This window comes from Marmota monax, unplaced genomic scaffold (genome assembly GCF_021218885.2).
Source record: "Marmota monax isolate L192 unplaced genomic scaffold, Marmota_monax_Labrador192_F-V1.1 WCK01_AAM20220418_F8-fsc00405, whole genome shotgun sequence".
Lineage (NCBI taxonomy): Eukaryota > Metazoa > Chordata > Mammalia > Rodentia > Sciuridae > Marmota > Marmota monax.
This window is the reverse complement of record NW_026694917.1, coordinates 123130-138072: the sequence shown is the minus strand read 5'-3', so window position 1 is coordinate 138072 and position 14943 is coordinate 123130. Positions and strand designations below refer to the sequence as shown.

At 43.8% G+C, this 14943-nt stretch overlaps 1 protein-coding gene across 3 annotated transcripts; it reads right to left on the bottom strand.

Moving 5' to 3' along the window:
* Positions 1-220: 220 nt before the first annotated feature.
* Znf3 (zinc finger protein 3) lies at positions 221-9800 on the bottom strand. 3 transcript variants are annotated; one of them, XM_046427206.2, is made up of 6 exons: positions 9651-9790; positions 8397-8512; positions 6559-6695; positions 5565-5656; positions 5151-5277; positions 221-2465 (listed from the first exon to the last, which is right to left on the bottom strand). In XM_046427206.2, exons 3-6 carry the CDS (start codon positions 6611-6613, stop codon positions 1396-1398), a joined length of 1344 nt encoding a protein of 447 aa, XP_046283162.1. In that variant the 5' UTR covers positions 6614-6695; positions 8397-8512; positions 9651-9790; the 3' UTR covers positions 221-1395. The 3 variants fall into 3 exon arrangements, with proteins under 3 accessions (XP_046283162.1, XP_046283161.1, XP_046283163.1); XM_046427205.2 differs by lacking the exon at positions 8397-8512 and having other exon boundaries at positions 9651-9800; XM_046427207.2 differs by lacking the exons at positions 8397-8512; positions 9651-9790 and adding an exon at positions 7705-8329.
* Between the last annotated feature and the right edge of the window lie 5143 nt (positions 9801-14943).

Sequence of the window (14943 nt, the reverse complement as noted above, 5' to 3'; positions counted from 1 at the left end):
AACTCATAAAATACTAAATGTGATATGAGGGTGGGAGTGATTCTGAGATAGTCTTAGAAGAATGAGCCTGAGAGAAAGGGAAATCTCATGTTTGCAATTTAAAGAGAAATGGCTGTCCGTATCAAGTTTAATGTCAAATTCCACTTATAGTCACCGTGTCCTGTTTTAGCTGAATGAATATGGCCCCTGCACACACACACAAAAAAAACATTAAATCTCCTTCTGAAAAAACTATTCTGTTTAATAGTGCACTTCATTAATGCTACAGGATGAGCAGGATCAGGGAACACAATGGAAGATCATCCCTTGGCCCAGGAAAACTCAGGGAGCACCATCCTAACCCAGCAGGAGCCCTCCACCAGGCTCAGGCCACAGCCTGCCTCCTCTGGGCTTTCTCTTTATTTGCATTAATCCTCCGTGGCTGAAGTCAGAGGTGGAGTCAGGAGAGTTCAGACTGCTGGGGCTAGATATTCGAGATGACAGAAGACAGAACAGGTTGGCTGAGTAAGCTCCTCAAAAGCATCCTTAATAACTAGAGGGTGGGATTAAATTACTTTTCCTCACAGGAGTAGGAAGAGGGAGAGGGGACAGGAATCAGAGGCCAATGCTGTACGCTTCTGATCTGTTCCCTCAGGTTATTCACTGCTTACATGGCTTTCCCATTCAGTCCCACTACAACCGAGAGGACCATGAGGGGTCTGCCCATCTTGCTAAGCAACTTAGTGAGATGCTGAGGCAAAATAAAAAAATTTAAAAAGGGCTGGGGATGTTGCTCTTGGATTTGTGGTCTTGCTGCGCCAAGAGCCCTACAGGATACAGTCATCACAGAAATTCTCTCTGGAGTCTTTTCCCCCTCCTCATTAAAATAGCAAACCCCTCAACACCTAGTTTTTCCAAGTTATGAAATCACAAAACAACACAAATCTTAAAGCTGAATTGGGAAGAGTGGCTTTGAAATACAGTCTCCATTTCCCTTCCCAGCAAATAGGAGGACCCAGAACATTCTTTCTGCTGCCTTCTGTGCTCACTGTACATGACTCCAACTAGTGGAATCCTTGGAATTTTGTTCCTACTAAGCTTCCACTCCCCACCTTGGAAAGAAAGGCTCCTCTGGTGCAAGAAGAATGGTTAGTGCAATCTCCCACCCAAATAAGTTTCACTGGACCCCAGGCTTCCTTCTGTTCCCTGCACTTTATCCACTGCTTGCCTTACAGATTTTCAAGGCTGGCGTCACTGCTGAGAAATCTAGTAGGTTGCTGATCACCCAATCTGTCCCTTTTCTAAAGTGAAAGGTCTGAGGCGGAAGGGACACATCCTAACTTGTTCACACTTATGCAGTAAGGCAAGAGCTCTTTCAACTCAGGGGAAGTGAGGAAAATAATATGTGGCTCTCTTTCATGTAGACTCTCTGATACTTAATTCAGCAGTAACTCTGAGGGAACTTTTGCTCATACCCGTTACATTCAAAGGCTTCTCTCCAGTGTGAATCCTCTGGTGGCGAACAAGAGCAGAGCTATACCTGAAGGCTTTCCCACACTCACTACATTCATAGGGATTCTCCCCTGTGTGGATTCTTTGATGCTGAATAAGGCCTGAACTATAAGTAAACTTTCCTCCGCATTCCATACATTCGTAGGGCTTCTCTCCAGTGTGAATTCTCTGATGCTGATAGAGGTGTGAGCTCTGGCTGAAGGCCTTCCCACACTCATTACATTCATAGGGTTTTTCTCCAGTGTGGATTCTCTGATGATGAATAAGGGTAGAGCTCCTACTAAAGGCCTTCCCACATTCATTACAGGCATAGGGCTTTTCACCAGTGTGGATTCTCTGATGGTGAGTCAGGGTGGAGCTCCAGCTAAAAGTTTTTCCACACTCATTACATTCATAAGGTTTCTCCCCGGTGTGGATCCTCCGATGGAGAATGAGAGCAGAACTACAACTGAAGGTCTTTCCACAATCATTACATTCATAAGGCTTCTCCCCAGTGTGGATTCTCTGGTGCTGAATAAGATGAGAACTCTGGCTGAAAGCCTTCCCACATTCAGTACATTCATAGGGCTTTTCCCCAGTGTGGATTCTCTGATGTTGAATAAGGTCTGAAGTTCGATTAAAGCTCTTGTTACATTCTTCACACTTATGGGGTCTGTCTCCCATAAGAAGTCTCTGATGGGAAATAAGATTGGAATTCACAGTGTAGCTGTTCCTAAAGTCATTATGTTTCTCCTTTCTCTCTGCCACAGTGGTAAGCTTTTCCTTAACTGTCACATGACCAAAATCTTGTATTTTCCTATTCAATCTTTCTCCAGAGGAGTTCCCTAGTTGCCTCTTTAGACTAACTTCTTGTTCATAGGTTTCTTCAAACTTAAGACCCTGAGAAATATCCTTCTGGAATCGTCTTAACAGCACCCCACGTGATCCTGTATCTTCAGAAATTTCTTGATCATTTTTAGTTCTGGATTCACCATCTAGCACAATTAAAAAAAAAAAAAAAGCAAATGTCACTTGTTCCTTGTGCAAAAAAGAATAAAATACAGAGGACAAGATAATTGTGTGACTTGTATTTGTAGTGCTAAAAGTACATACCTAAAAGAGGCCTACTTAAGTGTAGCTAAGGTAAAACAAGATAAACAGGCTAAGGAAACAGGGAAAGAGCAAGGCAAAAAGCAAAATCAAGGAGAAAAGAGTTAAAAGTACACAGAAAGCTGAGGATGTAAAGAGGATTTATGGATTTGGTGGAGAGTTGGGAACCAAAATTATTAACAGGAAAGCCATATTGACTTCCAAGGAGAAGTCAAAGTCTACATATATAACTCAGGAGATAGATGGTCACTGCAAAGACAATTTAAAAAATGACAGAGAAGCTGGGCATGCCCAGTGACTTAGAAGGCTGAGGCAGGAGTATCACAAATTCAAGGTCCACCTCGGTAATCTAGTGAGGCCCTAAGCAACTTAGTGAGATGCTGAGGCAAAATAAAAAAAAAATTTTTAAAAGGGCTGGGGATGTTGCTCAGCGATAAAGCACACCTGGGTTCAATTCCTGTGCTCAATCCTAGTAACAAAATTGAAAAAGAAAAAACAAAAACAGGAGAGTCAGGGTTCATGCCTATAATCCTAGGGACTTAGAAAGCTGAGGTAGGAGGATCTCAAATTTGAGGCCAGACTAAGCAACTCAGTGAGACCCTGTCTCAAATAAGAAGTAAAAAGGGCTGGAAATGTAGCTCAGTGGCAGAACATCCCTGGGTTCAATTCCCTGTACCACTGAAACAAAAATAATGGGGATACAGGACATGGTGGTCCATGACTATAATTCGAGCTACTTGGGAAACTGAGACAGGAAAGAAGATCATAAGTTTGAGGCCAGCATGGCAACTTAGCAATATCCTGTTTCAAACTAAAAAGGACTGGGGATGTAGCTCAGTAGCACAGCACTTGCCTAGCATGTGCAAGGCTCTGAGATCCTTCCCCTTACTTACTGCTCAGTACTGCAGAAAAAAAGAAAAAAAGAAAAGAAGGGGGCTGCAGTTGTGGCTCAGTGGTAGAGCGCTCACCTAGCACTTGCAAGGCGCTGGGTTCGATCCTCAGCACCACATAAAAATAAATAAATAAAATATTTTTAAAAAAAAGAAAAAAGAAAAAACGAGAAGAAAGCAAATATGAAAAACTAACATAGATACCTGATGAGAAAGTTGATGAGAGCGCTAAGAAACATATGGGAGAGTGGAAAGGAGCAGAAGGGTGAAGATACTGAGGATTTCAATGGCCCCATGTGAGCAGAACAATCCCATCTGTAGTCACGTCACATAAGCAACACCCACAGAAGTAGGCAAGACAGCTTAGTCCACCTCTGGGCTCCAGGCCTAGAAAGCTGTGCTGGTGTGGGAGGCTATGTAAACCATATGTGACCTCTGTTTTCACTACTTCTGCTGAAGTTTCCAAAGGAAACTTCAGGCACAGAGAATAACTGTAAAGGGTTCAGATAGTTAGCATTTTTAGCTTATATATTTTTTTAAAGCAGACAGGGCACTGAGGGTCAGAAATAGACACAGCTGTTTCTCCCTGGCCTGAACAGGTATCTCTTTGGACTTCTCTGTTCTCAGTTCCTTTCCAACTCAGGACCCTGAACTCTTCCACTCATTCCAGCCAAGAGATGGTATCAGGATTCACAAATGGGAATCCTACTCATGGAGAGAGTCTTGGGACAAGGAAGTTTATCCTGCTCATACTAAGCTGTCCCAGAGTGCAATTCGAGATCTCAGATTTCCTATGAACAGAAAGGAATTGTACAGGCAGGTCTCAGTTGGGAGTAAGGAAGACCCCTGGCTCTGCTCAGGAAAACAGTGTCACTAAAAGTGGGGCAAGAGATGAGGAATTAATCTTTTGTTGTTGTGGTGCTGGTGGTACTGGGAATTGAACCTAGGGTCTCATGCATGCAAGGCAAGCACTCTACTAACTGAGCTGTATCCCCAGCCCTGAGGAATTAATCTTGAAGGTAATTTCTACTTACAAGTTTATATTTCTATAAGAGCAGCAGGTGCATGAGAACCGAAACAAAGCGAGAGGTCCCTAGGGCAATTCAACAGAGAAGGGAAGGAGAGTCCCAGAATTTTCACTTGGACGCAAGGATCCCAACATACTTATTCTTCAGAAAAATCTCTGGATTGTATGTTCAGAGAACATGTGGAAAAGTATCAGATTTGGAGTTAAAAGACCCTTGGGTATCAATTTTTGTCACTTAATAGCTCTGTGACAATGCACAAGGCACTTGAGATCTCTGATCTTACTTTCCTCACCTATAAAATGAGGACAATAGGGCTGGGATGTACCTCAGTGGTAGAGTGTTTGCCTAGCATGTGTAAGGCCCTGGGTTCCATCCCCAGTACAAGGAAAAAAAAAAAAAAAAGAGGATAATACTAGCAACCTCAATTACAGCATTACTATGAGAATTAAATGAGAGAATATACATGAAAACTGCAAATTATTGTGTAGATGTGCAAATTATTGTATAAATTGTATAATAATAATAATTATTATTATTAGAATTTTTTGAGGCTGAGTCAATCACTACTTGTTTTTAGTCACTGGACTGTTTCTAGCAAGCAAGGAAGCCACCAGACAGCCGGGAGCTCTGTTGAGAATATGCAGCTCCTTACCCAGTGAGAATACATTCCCATAATTCTCTAGCATCACTTCCCTATAGAGATCCCTCTGAGCAGGTTCCAAACGCTTCCACTCCTTCCGGATAAAGTACACAGCTACATCTTCAAATGTCACCAACTCCTGAAACAACACAGCAATGCACACAATTTTAGGGTGAGGGCTGGGACCAGCAGCACCAAGAACACAACTCAGGATGGGGCTGACTAATGCCTCTTTGGGAAGTGGGGAAAGGAGGTCTGAATAGAGAATGAGAGGTAAGAGTCTATGACAGAAGGTGAAGGACTGTGACTCAGTAGGAAAGTAGTCCTAATGGTCAGAATCCAGATTTAGGACACTGAATGGGATGTCACTGCACAAAAGCTGCCCACAAATTGGGAAAAAAATGGGTGAAGGGAACCAGAGCTCACCTGGGACTTGGCCTTTAGGAGTGCAGCTGCCAACATCTCATCCCCCAGGCTGTCCTTGTCAGAAAAGGCAGGAACTTTCGAAGAAGGAAGAGCTGAAAGATAATAAAAGGGCCCAGAAGTGAGTCTGTCTTGTCTCTGACCTCTGGTCACTCTTCTTAATGAAAATGCCTAGTTTCATCTTTCCTGTGTTCTTGTCCACTCTCCCAAGCTGAGTCAGGAACAGGCTACACTCTCACATCTTTTCTATCATTCTTCCACATCTCTGAGATCAAATTCCCACATGAAGTTCTCAGGCAGAGGAAAACGAGCAGCTTCTCCCCAGCCCTGAATGAAAATAAAGCTCATCTACTTTTTCTTTATTCCCAGATAAAATCTATATACTATAAATATTTCCTGTTCCTGCGCTTGACCACATAACTTTTCATATTTGTCTCTTAGAGACTCTAAACCACTAGATATACTAGTCCTGACAAAAAGAGTCCTAAATGCTTTTTCCTGATAAGCATGAAAACAATTCCCATTCAGGCTGAAACTAGTTCAAAAATTAGAGATAGTCTATAAAAGCAAGATATATTTTAGTAAATATCCACTTTATCCTTTTGCCCACCTACAAAATGATTCCCCAAAGTCTATTCTAAGAATTTGCTCCTGAAGAGCCCAAATTATGACCATGAAGTTGTCTGTTACAGATGCCTGAAAAATGGAATTAAGGGATTGAGTTTTCTTAATCCTGCACGAGGTGCCTACAATCCTTCAAAATGCCTCACTTATAACACCTATCAAGCTGTGTATTAATTAAAGATTAAATTAATTATTAATTAAATTAATAAATTTCTGTTAAACTTCCCCCATTAGATGGTAAGTTACCGAATAGCAAGAAGTATGTCTTATCACATCTGGATTCTAGCAGTTATTCTAGTATCTGGTGAATGAGAGATTTCAATAAACGATTTCTGAATGATGGAATAGAAATAAGTGAATCCCTATTCCTCACCACTCTCAAGCAGGGCCTGAGGTTCCTGAGATACATGATTGGCTTGAGTTTCCATGGGTAGGGCTAGATGCTCTGATTTCTGGTCTCCTATCTGAAGACTCAGCAGGAAGCAGATGTTGAATGAGAATGAGGAAGCACTGCAGAAGTAAAAGTTTAAAGATAATTTAAAAAACATCTCTTGAATACACAAAGAGGGGAACAAGCATCTTAGTTAATATCCACAACAGTAAGCATCCCAGCAACTAGGACTGGTCTTTTGATACTGGCGACACCCACTCCCTATAATGAAATTACACAAAAATCACAAAAAGGGCTTATCCCAACTCTCCTGACAACTCTCTGAGACTGGGCTCGAACTTAAGATCCTCCTAACTCAATCTCTTGAGTTTATGCGATTACAGATGTGCACCACCACACCTGGCTTCTCAGTGATATTTATAAAAACAAAAAGTGAGTATATATATTCACAAGGATGAAAATAATAATCCCAGTTTCTGTGCTTCCTCTCACTGAGAAGGCAGCAGCTTTGTTTTATCTTCCTCTTCTAATAAGACATTTCTTTGGATCAGAATATAAGTTTCTCCAGCAGGGACCAAATTTTTTTTTTTTTTTAAACATAAGGTTCTTCATTATTCTGCTTTTATCCCCCACAAATGTCTTCACTCCTCAGTTGATATCATCAAAAAGTCTATTCTCTGTTTCTCTAGTTTTTTTTTTTTAATTTTTTAATATTTATTTTTCAGTTTTTGGCGGACACAACATCCTTGTTTGTATGTGGTGCTGAGGATCGAACCCGGGCCGCATGCATGCCAGGCGAGCGCGCTACCACTTGAGCCACATCCCCAGCCCTCTCTGTTTCTCTAGTAAGGTTTGAACCTCAAGTAGGAGTTTCTACTTCAGATAATGGCTGTGACATGATCAGTACATCCAGCATATTCAGCAGCCACCAGAGCATACGAACACAAAAACAAAACAAAACAAAAAATTACTCAAGGTTTTATCCACTACCTTTTATCTATTTAGTCATTTGCTCACATATTTGTTGAAAGCCAGCTATACTGCAAGGCACTATAGCAAGGAGTTAAAAAAAAAAAATCAGAAATGCAAAAAAGTATCTGCTTCATCATTATAGGCTGCTTTATTTACCTAAGGCATAACAGCACGAAGAGCCTTGTCCGAGAGTCACGAGAAAGCACACAAGTCTAGTTTGGGGATAGCAAGGATACAGTATGCCCAATGCCAATGCCAATGGCATTTCACAGTGGAAAACACTGAATCAGGCATGAGGCAGGCCCACTGGCAATCAAGGTGAGTCAGGCTGTTTCAGAGCCAGGCATCTTTTTTTCCTATCAACCACCTTTACAATTTCCAAGACTGTAAGCGGACACCCACAACAAGTCAACTCTTAGAACAAACTCTTAAGAAGCTGGAAACAGTGGTAGTTTCAGACATTCAGAAACTGAGGTGGAAGGTTAGCTTGAACCCATGAGCTCAAGACCATCCAGGGCAACACAGCAAGACCCCATCTCCAAAAACAAAACAAAACAACAAGCTTCCCTTAGAAAGGCAAGTCAAAGCTCTGAATCCAGAGAAAAAGGCAATACTCTCTCTTTACAACTGTGTTAAACAAAGCTGGAACTCAAAGGCATATTGTTGAAAACAAGTTCCCTGTGTCTGTATCAGTAAACAACGTTTCTCACAGAAAGAAACTCTCCATTGTGCCCCCAAAGCTTTGAGCCCAGACAGGGCCCTTCCCCTGCCCATCCCTTTCCCTGGTGCTGCTCCTGGGGGCTAAGAAAGATCACTTGGCAGTGAGAATGGGTTATGAAAAACTTTACCTGTCTGGTCCTTTCCTTCTTTGAAGTTATTCCCTAGAATTCAAAGTCACAATGACTGAGAATCTAGCAGCCTCTATTCAAGTTCCTGGGAATTCTGATTTTAGTTGATGCCAATGCTACATGATTAAAGGGAAAAAGGAATATTCATGTAAACTTTATTTCTAATACAAATATTTAGATTAAAAAGAGGACATAACAATAATAAATACTGATTAATATTTAAAAAAACCTGATAATTCTGTTGCACCTGGAAAAATCTGAAATGCAGCTGAAGGTTCTCCAGGTGAACCTTCACCCAGGGTAAGAAGTTCCTATCATTCTGTCAGCTAACTTGCTGGACACACAGCTATTTCAACAGTGAGTCTGCTCCACCTGTGCACAGCATAGCATAGCTATGAGAGTACTTCAGGGATGCTAAAACCCATTCCAGGGGACCCTCACCTCCCCCCAGATCTAGTGCCCTACTGGAACTTCAACAGCTATTCAACAAACACTTGAAACCAAACAATGTCCACTCTCCACAGACGTCTCTTCTGGAGGCAAAATACCTTAACTTCCTCTATTCCATGAATTTCAAGTTCATCATCCTGCTGTCCTCTTGTGGAGTTTACACATGCCCTTCAGAGCATAAACACCACTCTGTGTTCAATCCCACTTCCAAAGCAGATCAAATTAGGGATCAATATGATTAAAAACGGGAACCAGAGCCTATTGGATCACTCCCATAAAAGACACTACTTATGGGCGGCTCCCAGCGGGACAGTGCCCAGAATCTGAGTCTGCATCCGGCTCCCAGCCTTAGTTCTAATTGTTCACTCTCTGATCCATGAAGTCAGCTAAGTCAACTTCCTCTCCTGCCCAATCGCCGAAAACTATTACCATCAAACAGCAAGTTGAGGTCGCTGTCATCCGCTGTCTTACAGAGGGACGCCTCTACGGCTACACTGGAACTTTTAAACACTCGAGCTGGGAGCTGTTTAAGCCACAAAATCAGAACTGGAGCCCCTTTCCTCCCTGCGCCACGCAAGGTCCGTGGTGTGTGTGTGTGTGTGTGTGTGTGTGTGTGTCTGTGTGTGTGTGCGTGTGTGTTGGGGTCCCCGGGGACCAGTTATAGGGGAGGGAGGGGTGCCTTCCCGCACCCTGCTCCGGCGGGCCTGGGGACCCCCGCAGGCGGCAAGCCGCACGGACGTCACCCCCTTCCCCGGCGACCACAGCCTCCGCCTCACCGCGAGCCTCGGGGACAGACGGACTTACCCTAGAGACAGGGACAGGAGGTGGGGGAGGGGCGGACACGGACCAGGCCCGGTTGGACCCTGTCACAGACCCACACACCGGGGACAGAACAAAGAACGGAAGTTTCTTCCCGTTTCGCTTCCGGGTCATTCTTTTCACCAGCCACCCCCCACGCCTCCGGCCCCCAACGCCCACTTGCTCTCTCTAGGAAAATGGGAGGTCCTCAACTCTCGATGGTTTGCTGACTCTGGGCAGAAGACCGACTGCTAGGGGCGAAGGCCCGAGCGCTAACACGGCATTCGGGGGCCTGTCGCCCCCACGCAGGCGGCCGGCTGCGCCGCCTGCTGGCCGCGTCGAGGAAAAAGGCCGACAGAGGCCCTGGGCCTCAGGGCGCAGGCATGTGCACCACGGTCTTGGGGGCAGTACCCTAGTGAGAATATGAGCAAAAGATCAGATACCCCCTCAGATCTAGGCATCCCTTGTTTTTTTCAAGTCCTTATTATTCTGCTTATTCCTCTAGAGCAAGAAGAACAGGTCAAAGTAGGCAGTGTCAAGGAAAGAAAGATGCAAGTAGAGTGAAGTTCCTCGAACTGGGGTGGCTTGATTTGTAAAAAATTCTGCCAAGGACAGTCGTGGGGACAGGTCGTGGGCTCCCAGAACCTTCCATACGATCAATTCTATTGCTCTGGGGCTCAGTCCAGTTGTAGTTCACTCACGGTGTTTGTCCCAGAACCTGGCCTGATAACTCCCAGCAAGTTTTCAGAAGTGGTGCTACTGATTACTCCTGAACTGCGGTGCCAGGAGCCAAGGGATGCTGAAGGTAGTCCACCAAGGTGGAGAAGAAAATATTTAAACTTCTGTATGGATTTTAAATAAAAGAAATTTTTAAAAATAAAGTTAAAAAGTAAGCCTCACCAAAATTCAGTGGAAGAATGGGCACTGGTAGTCTTGCTTGGCCCTCATGTCAGAAAGCAGCAGTCTTCAGACAGGAGGGTAGAAGTGTGCAATGGCGGATCGGCACATCTTTCCAAAGTATGTGTGGATACAGTTGTGAAAGAATCAACTTCCAGGTCCTCATTTTCTATAATACACCTTTAAAACTGATACCCTGAAAAACACTCTCATGGTTACTTAACCCCTTTCAAAGTGGCTTTCTCACTTGACAAAAAATAGACTCTTTATCCCCAAATCTTACAGTGGGGCTTTGCCCTGAGGGATCAGAACCTCTGAGCTATCCATCAAAAGGAATATGGAAATAGTTTAAAGAGACATCACCTCTTTCTTATCAAAAAGAAAAAGGCAGGAATGTCAGGGAGAACTTGACACAGGAATGCCATTCTGAAGCATAGCCTCCATCTTAGAACAAGAGTCACCTCATAGTCACTCTGACTCAGCTTGACCTTAAACCCCAGATAATATTCCATCATCACAAAAAGAAAGGAAATCATTATCTGGGACTAGAATCCTGAAAACACCTGATTCAATATAGAACAGTGACCACCTCAAAGAATGGATGTGACTCCACAAGAATCCTTCTCTGACAACCTTCTAGCAACGGGCTAACCTCAAAAATTCCCCTACTCCCTCATACTCCTATAACTTTCTGAGGCTGTAAGCAGAAGAGGGGTCTCAGTCTCCACTGTGCCCCCCTCCACAGATTTGTTCCTGAATAAACCAGTGTAACTGCTGAGCCACCTCTCCTCTCTCTTTATTTCCTTCATTCAGTTCTTTCCTTACAAAAAAGACTCACATCTTCCCTTGTACAAAGAGCAGGCTTGCTACTGCTTGCTGTAAAAGCTGTACATTTCCCCATCTCAGCTGCAAAGCAACCTACTGCATGTGTAGGCTCCATCTGGGCCCATACATCTCCCATGGGAAGCAAAGGGAACCAAACAAATTTGCTGGTGCTTATGTTGCTTGTTGTTCTATAAAGTCCTTTGTCTCTGAATCAGGATTTTTGTGTTTTCTGCCAATAACCATGAATCATTAACAGGCTAACTTATTAAAGCATGTAAGCCAAATCCCAAACTCAATAGCTTTGGCAACAAGAATTGGACACCAATAGACATGGTTCTCTGGAACAGGAAGTAAAACATGGGTCAGGATTAGAGATAAAAGAAGTCTCTCTGGGATCCAACAGCAAAAGCCTTCGCTCAAGTGAAGGGTGGGGAGAGAGTCAGGATCTCCTACCATTGTACTTGATAACAAACTGAAGTGGGGTCATGGTTTAGAGGCTGAGCAGTGTGAAAGGTTGCCCAAATGGTACCACAAGTTTGTTTGATTATGAGATAGGGGGCTAGCAGAGAAGCTGGGGCCTTCATCAGGGAGAAAAATATAAATAAAATAAAATAAATAAGCCCTGCTGCCCTGGAAGACCTACCCTTATGCTAAAACCAGGCAAGCTTTCAGGGATGATATGACAATGGGGGCAGAAACACAACACCCAGCATCCCCCCTAAAAAAATTAAGGTGGACTGCTTTTAAAAAGTTACTTCTGTGTAGGTCATGCACTAACAGATCAAAAAGCAGGACTCCTATAGCCCCTCTGCAGTCTCCACATGCCCAGCAGGCAGGTTGGCTGGCTTCCCGCCTGATCTTTCAGCCCAGGGTGATGGGGGAAAGGAATAAGATTAGCAGAGTTTCCTGATGGCTGTCATATGCTCCAGTTCTTGACATGCCTGTGTTAGATTTCTCTGGTTCCTGTAGGGGAAAGCTACCCAGATTCAACAGTAGGGCTCCATGTTTTATAGTAGGAAGCAGTGGGACAAGAGCTTGCACTCAGACCCAGCAAGTGTTTGAGAAAACTCTCCCATTCAGGGGTGATAGTGGGACTTGAGGATCATTCCTCAAGCCACTTCCATTTTCCCCTCCCAAGTGGTCTGGCAAGAACAGTAAGGAATCCAGAGAAGGAAATCCCAGCTTTACTTTCAAATGATTGCAGCCCAGGTACTCAGGTGATTTTCACCATCACAGCGCCACCTGCTGGAAATGGCCACCACATACACCCCTTTTGAAAAACCAATTACTCTGTTAGCCAAGGCTTGGCACGCTTCAGACTGAAATTCTCATTTGTATGGAGACAAGTAGAACCAGATGATTTTTTAAAACGGGAAGAGTCTAAAAGGCATTGCTAGCCAAATAGAAATTGTGTACTTAGGAGAGCAGTCATCCCCTGATCCTAAGCAGCAGCATCTGAGTTTTATATGAAAAACTGACAGTTATGGCATTGGGAGAAACCCACTAAGGCAGAGATGTGGCTCAATGGACACTACCAGTCTCAGAGATTCCCCTAAATGCCTGGGCCTCATTCACTAATTGCTTAGCTAAGTTTTACTCAGGTAGGGTTCATTGGGCTGCTGTGGCTGTGTAACCCCAGGAACAGCATGTAAACTGAAAGTGGACGCCACTGCTCTGCTCTATAGGCAAAGAGCTCAAAGCTGTCCCTTTCCTAGTTGGGTGAACATGGCCCTGGATGAGCCTTCCCACATTTTACTGAATTGAGCTGTTGTGAATGGCCTTGTTGCTTGGTTTACCACTTAGAAAAGTACACAGAAAATTAAAGACACATTCTTTGGGGCCGTAAGCTAAGGAAGCAAATTTTACTTGCTATCTGACAGTTGGGTAAATTCATGTGATTATTGAAGGTGGGGACCTGTTCTCTGATCAGAATGGTTGGCACCAAGATGCTGGCCAAACATACACCATTCAGAAGCCCCTTCCTGCTCTGGGTCAACTGATAGCATGGGACCTTTGACACCTATTATAGAAGCTACTCTTGGTGCCTGTTTAGGTTTGGATTTGAAATGTCCCCTGAAGACTCATGTGATGAAGGATTGATCCCCAGGTGCAGCAATGTTCAGAGGTAAGAATTTAGAGGAGTGATTGGATCACGAAGGCTCTGACTTCATCAGATTAATTCATTGAGGGATTCATAACTGAGTAGACTACTGGGAGATAGTGGAAACTGCAGGTGGGACTTGTTGAAAGGAGTGGATTCTTGGGAGCATGCCCTTATCTCCTTTATCCCTTTGTCTGCCTTCTGGTCACCACTAGGTGACTAGCTTTGCTCCTTGACTTCTTTCTACTATGATGTTTGGTCTCACCATAGGCCCAGAAATAAAGGAACCAGCTGACTATGGACTGAAACCTCTGACACCATGAGCCAAAATAAATCTTTCCTCCTTCAAGTTTTTGTTAGATATTTTGTTAACAGCAGCTAAACACTAACACAGGGCCTCACTTCTGTCCACACTTTTGTTACTGGGGATTGAGCCCAGGGGCATTTTACCACTGAGCTACATCCCCAGTTCTGTTTATTTTTTTATTTTGCTACCAGGTCTCACTGTTTCTGAGGCTGGCCTTGAACTTGTGATCCTCCTGCCTTAGCCTCCCAACTTGCTGGGATTATAGGTATGCACCACTGCCCCTGGCCTCTGTCCACACTTTTTCAGTTTACTGTGTGCCTGTTCCAGTCCAACCTATAGACTCAGGCCACATCCTCTGGCCCTCTGGTCCTAGAAACTACACCGTCTCATATTTTTGGGTTTCCTCTGCAGTCTACCATCATTGTGCCTTTTGTTGCAAAGGCCACTCAACATTGGGTCTGTAATCAAGGTGTTCAGTGGACACTCCATACTACCCATTATTGTGATATCTGATTGTCAAGCACTGGAGGAGCCTCCATCAACATCAGTTCTACCTCCTCACCTCCTCTTGGAGGTCAGGAAGACAGTCTAGTCACTGAACATGACCTTCTTCCAAAAAGTTCTTTTCTTCTTGTCCATCTCTTGGGTAATGAGCAGTCTGAAAGGGGTGGGTGCTTTACAGACTTATTTTGAAATTTTGAATTTTTTATTTTTTTGGTACTGGGTATTGAATCCAAAAACACTTTACCACTGAGATACATCCCCAGGCCTTTTTTTTTTTTTTTTTGAGAGAGAGAGAGAGAGACAGAATTTTTTAATATTTATTTTTCAGTTTTTGGTGGACACAAAATCTTTGTTTTATTTTTATGTGGTGCTGAGGATCGAACCCAGCGCTGTGCACATGCCAGGTGAGCGCACTACTGCTTGAGCCACATCCCCACCCCTGGAGCCACATCCCCAGCCCTCCAGGCCTTTTTATTTTTTATTTTGATACAGGATCTAAGTTGCTGAGGCTGACCTTGAACTTGTGATTCTCCTGCCTCAGCCTTCCAGAGTTGTGAGGATCACAGGCATGCATAAATACACCCAGGGAAAAATTAGGATATTTGCCTGACACTTCTTGGCACAATTCTTTTTTTCTCCCAATGGCTACTCCAGGCCTGCATGAG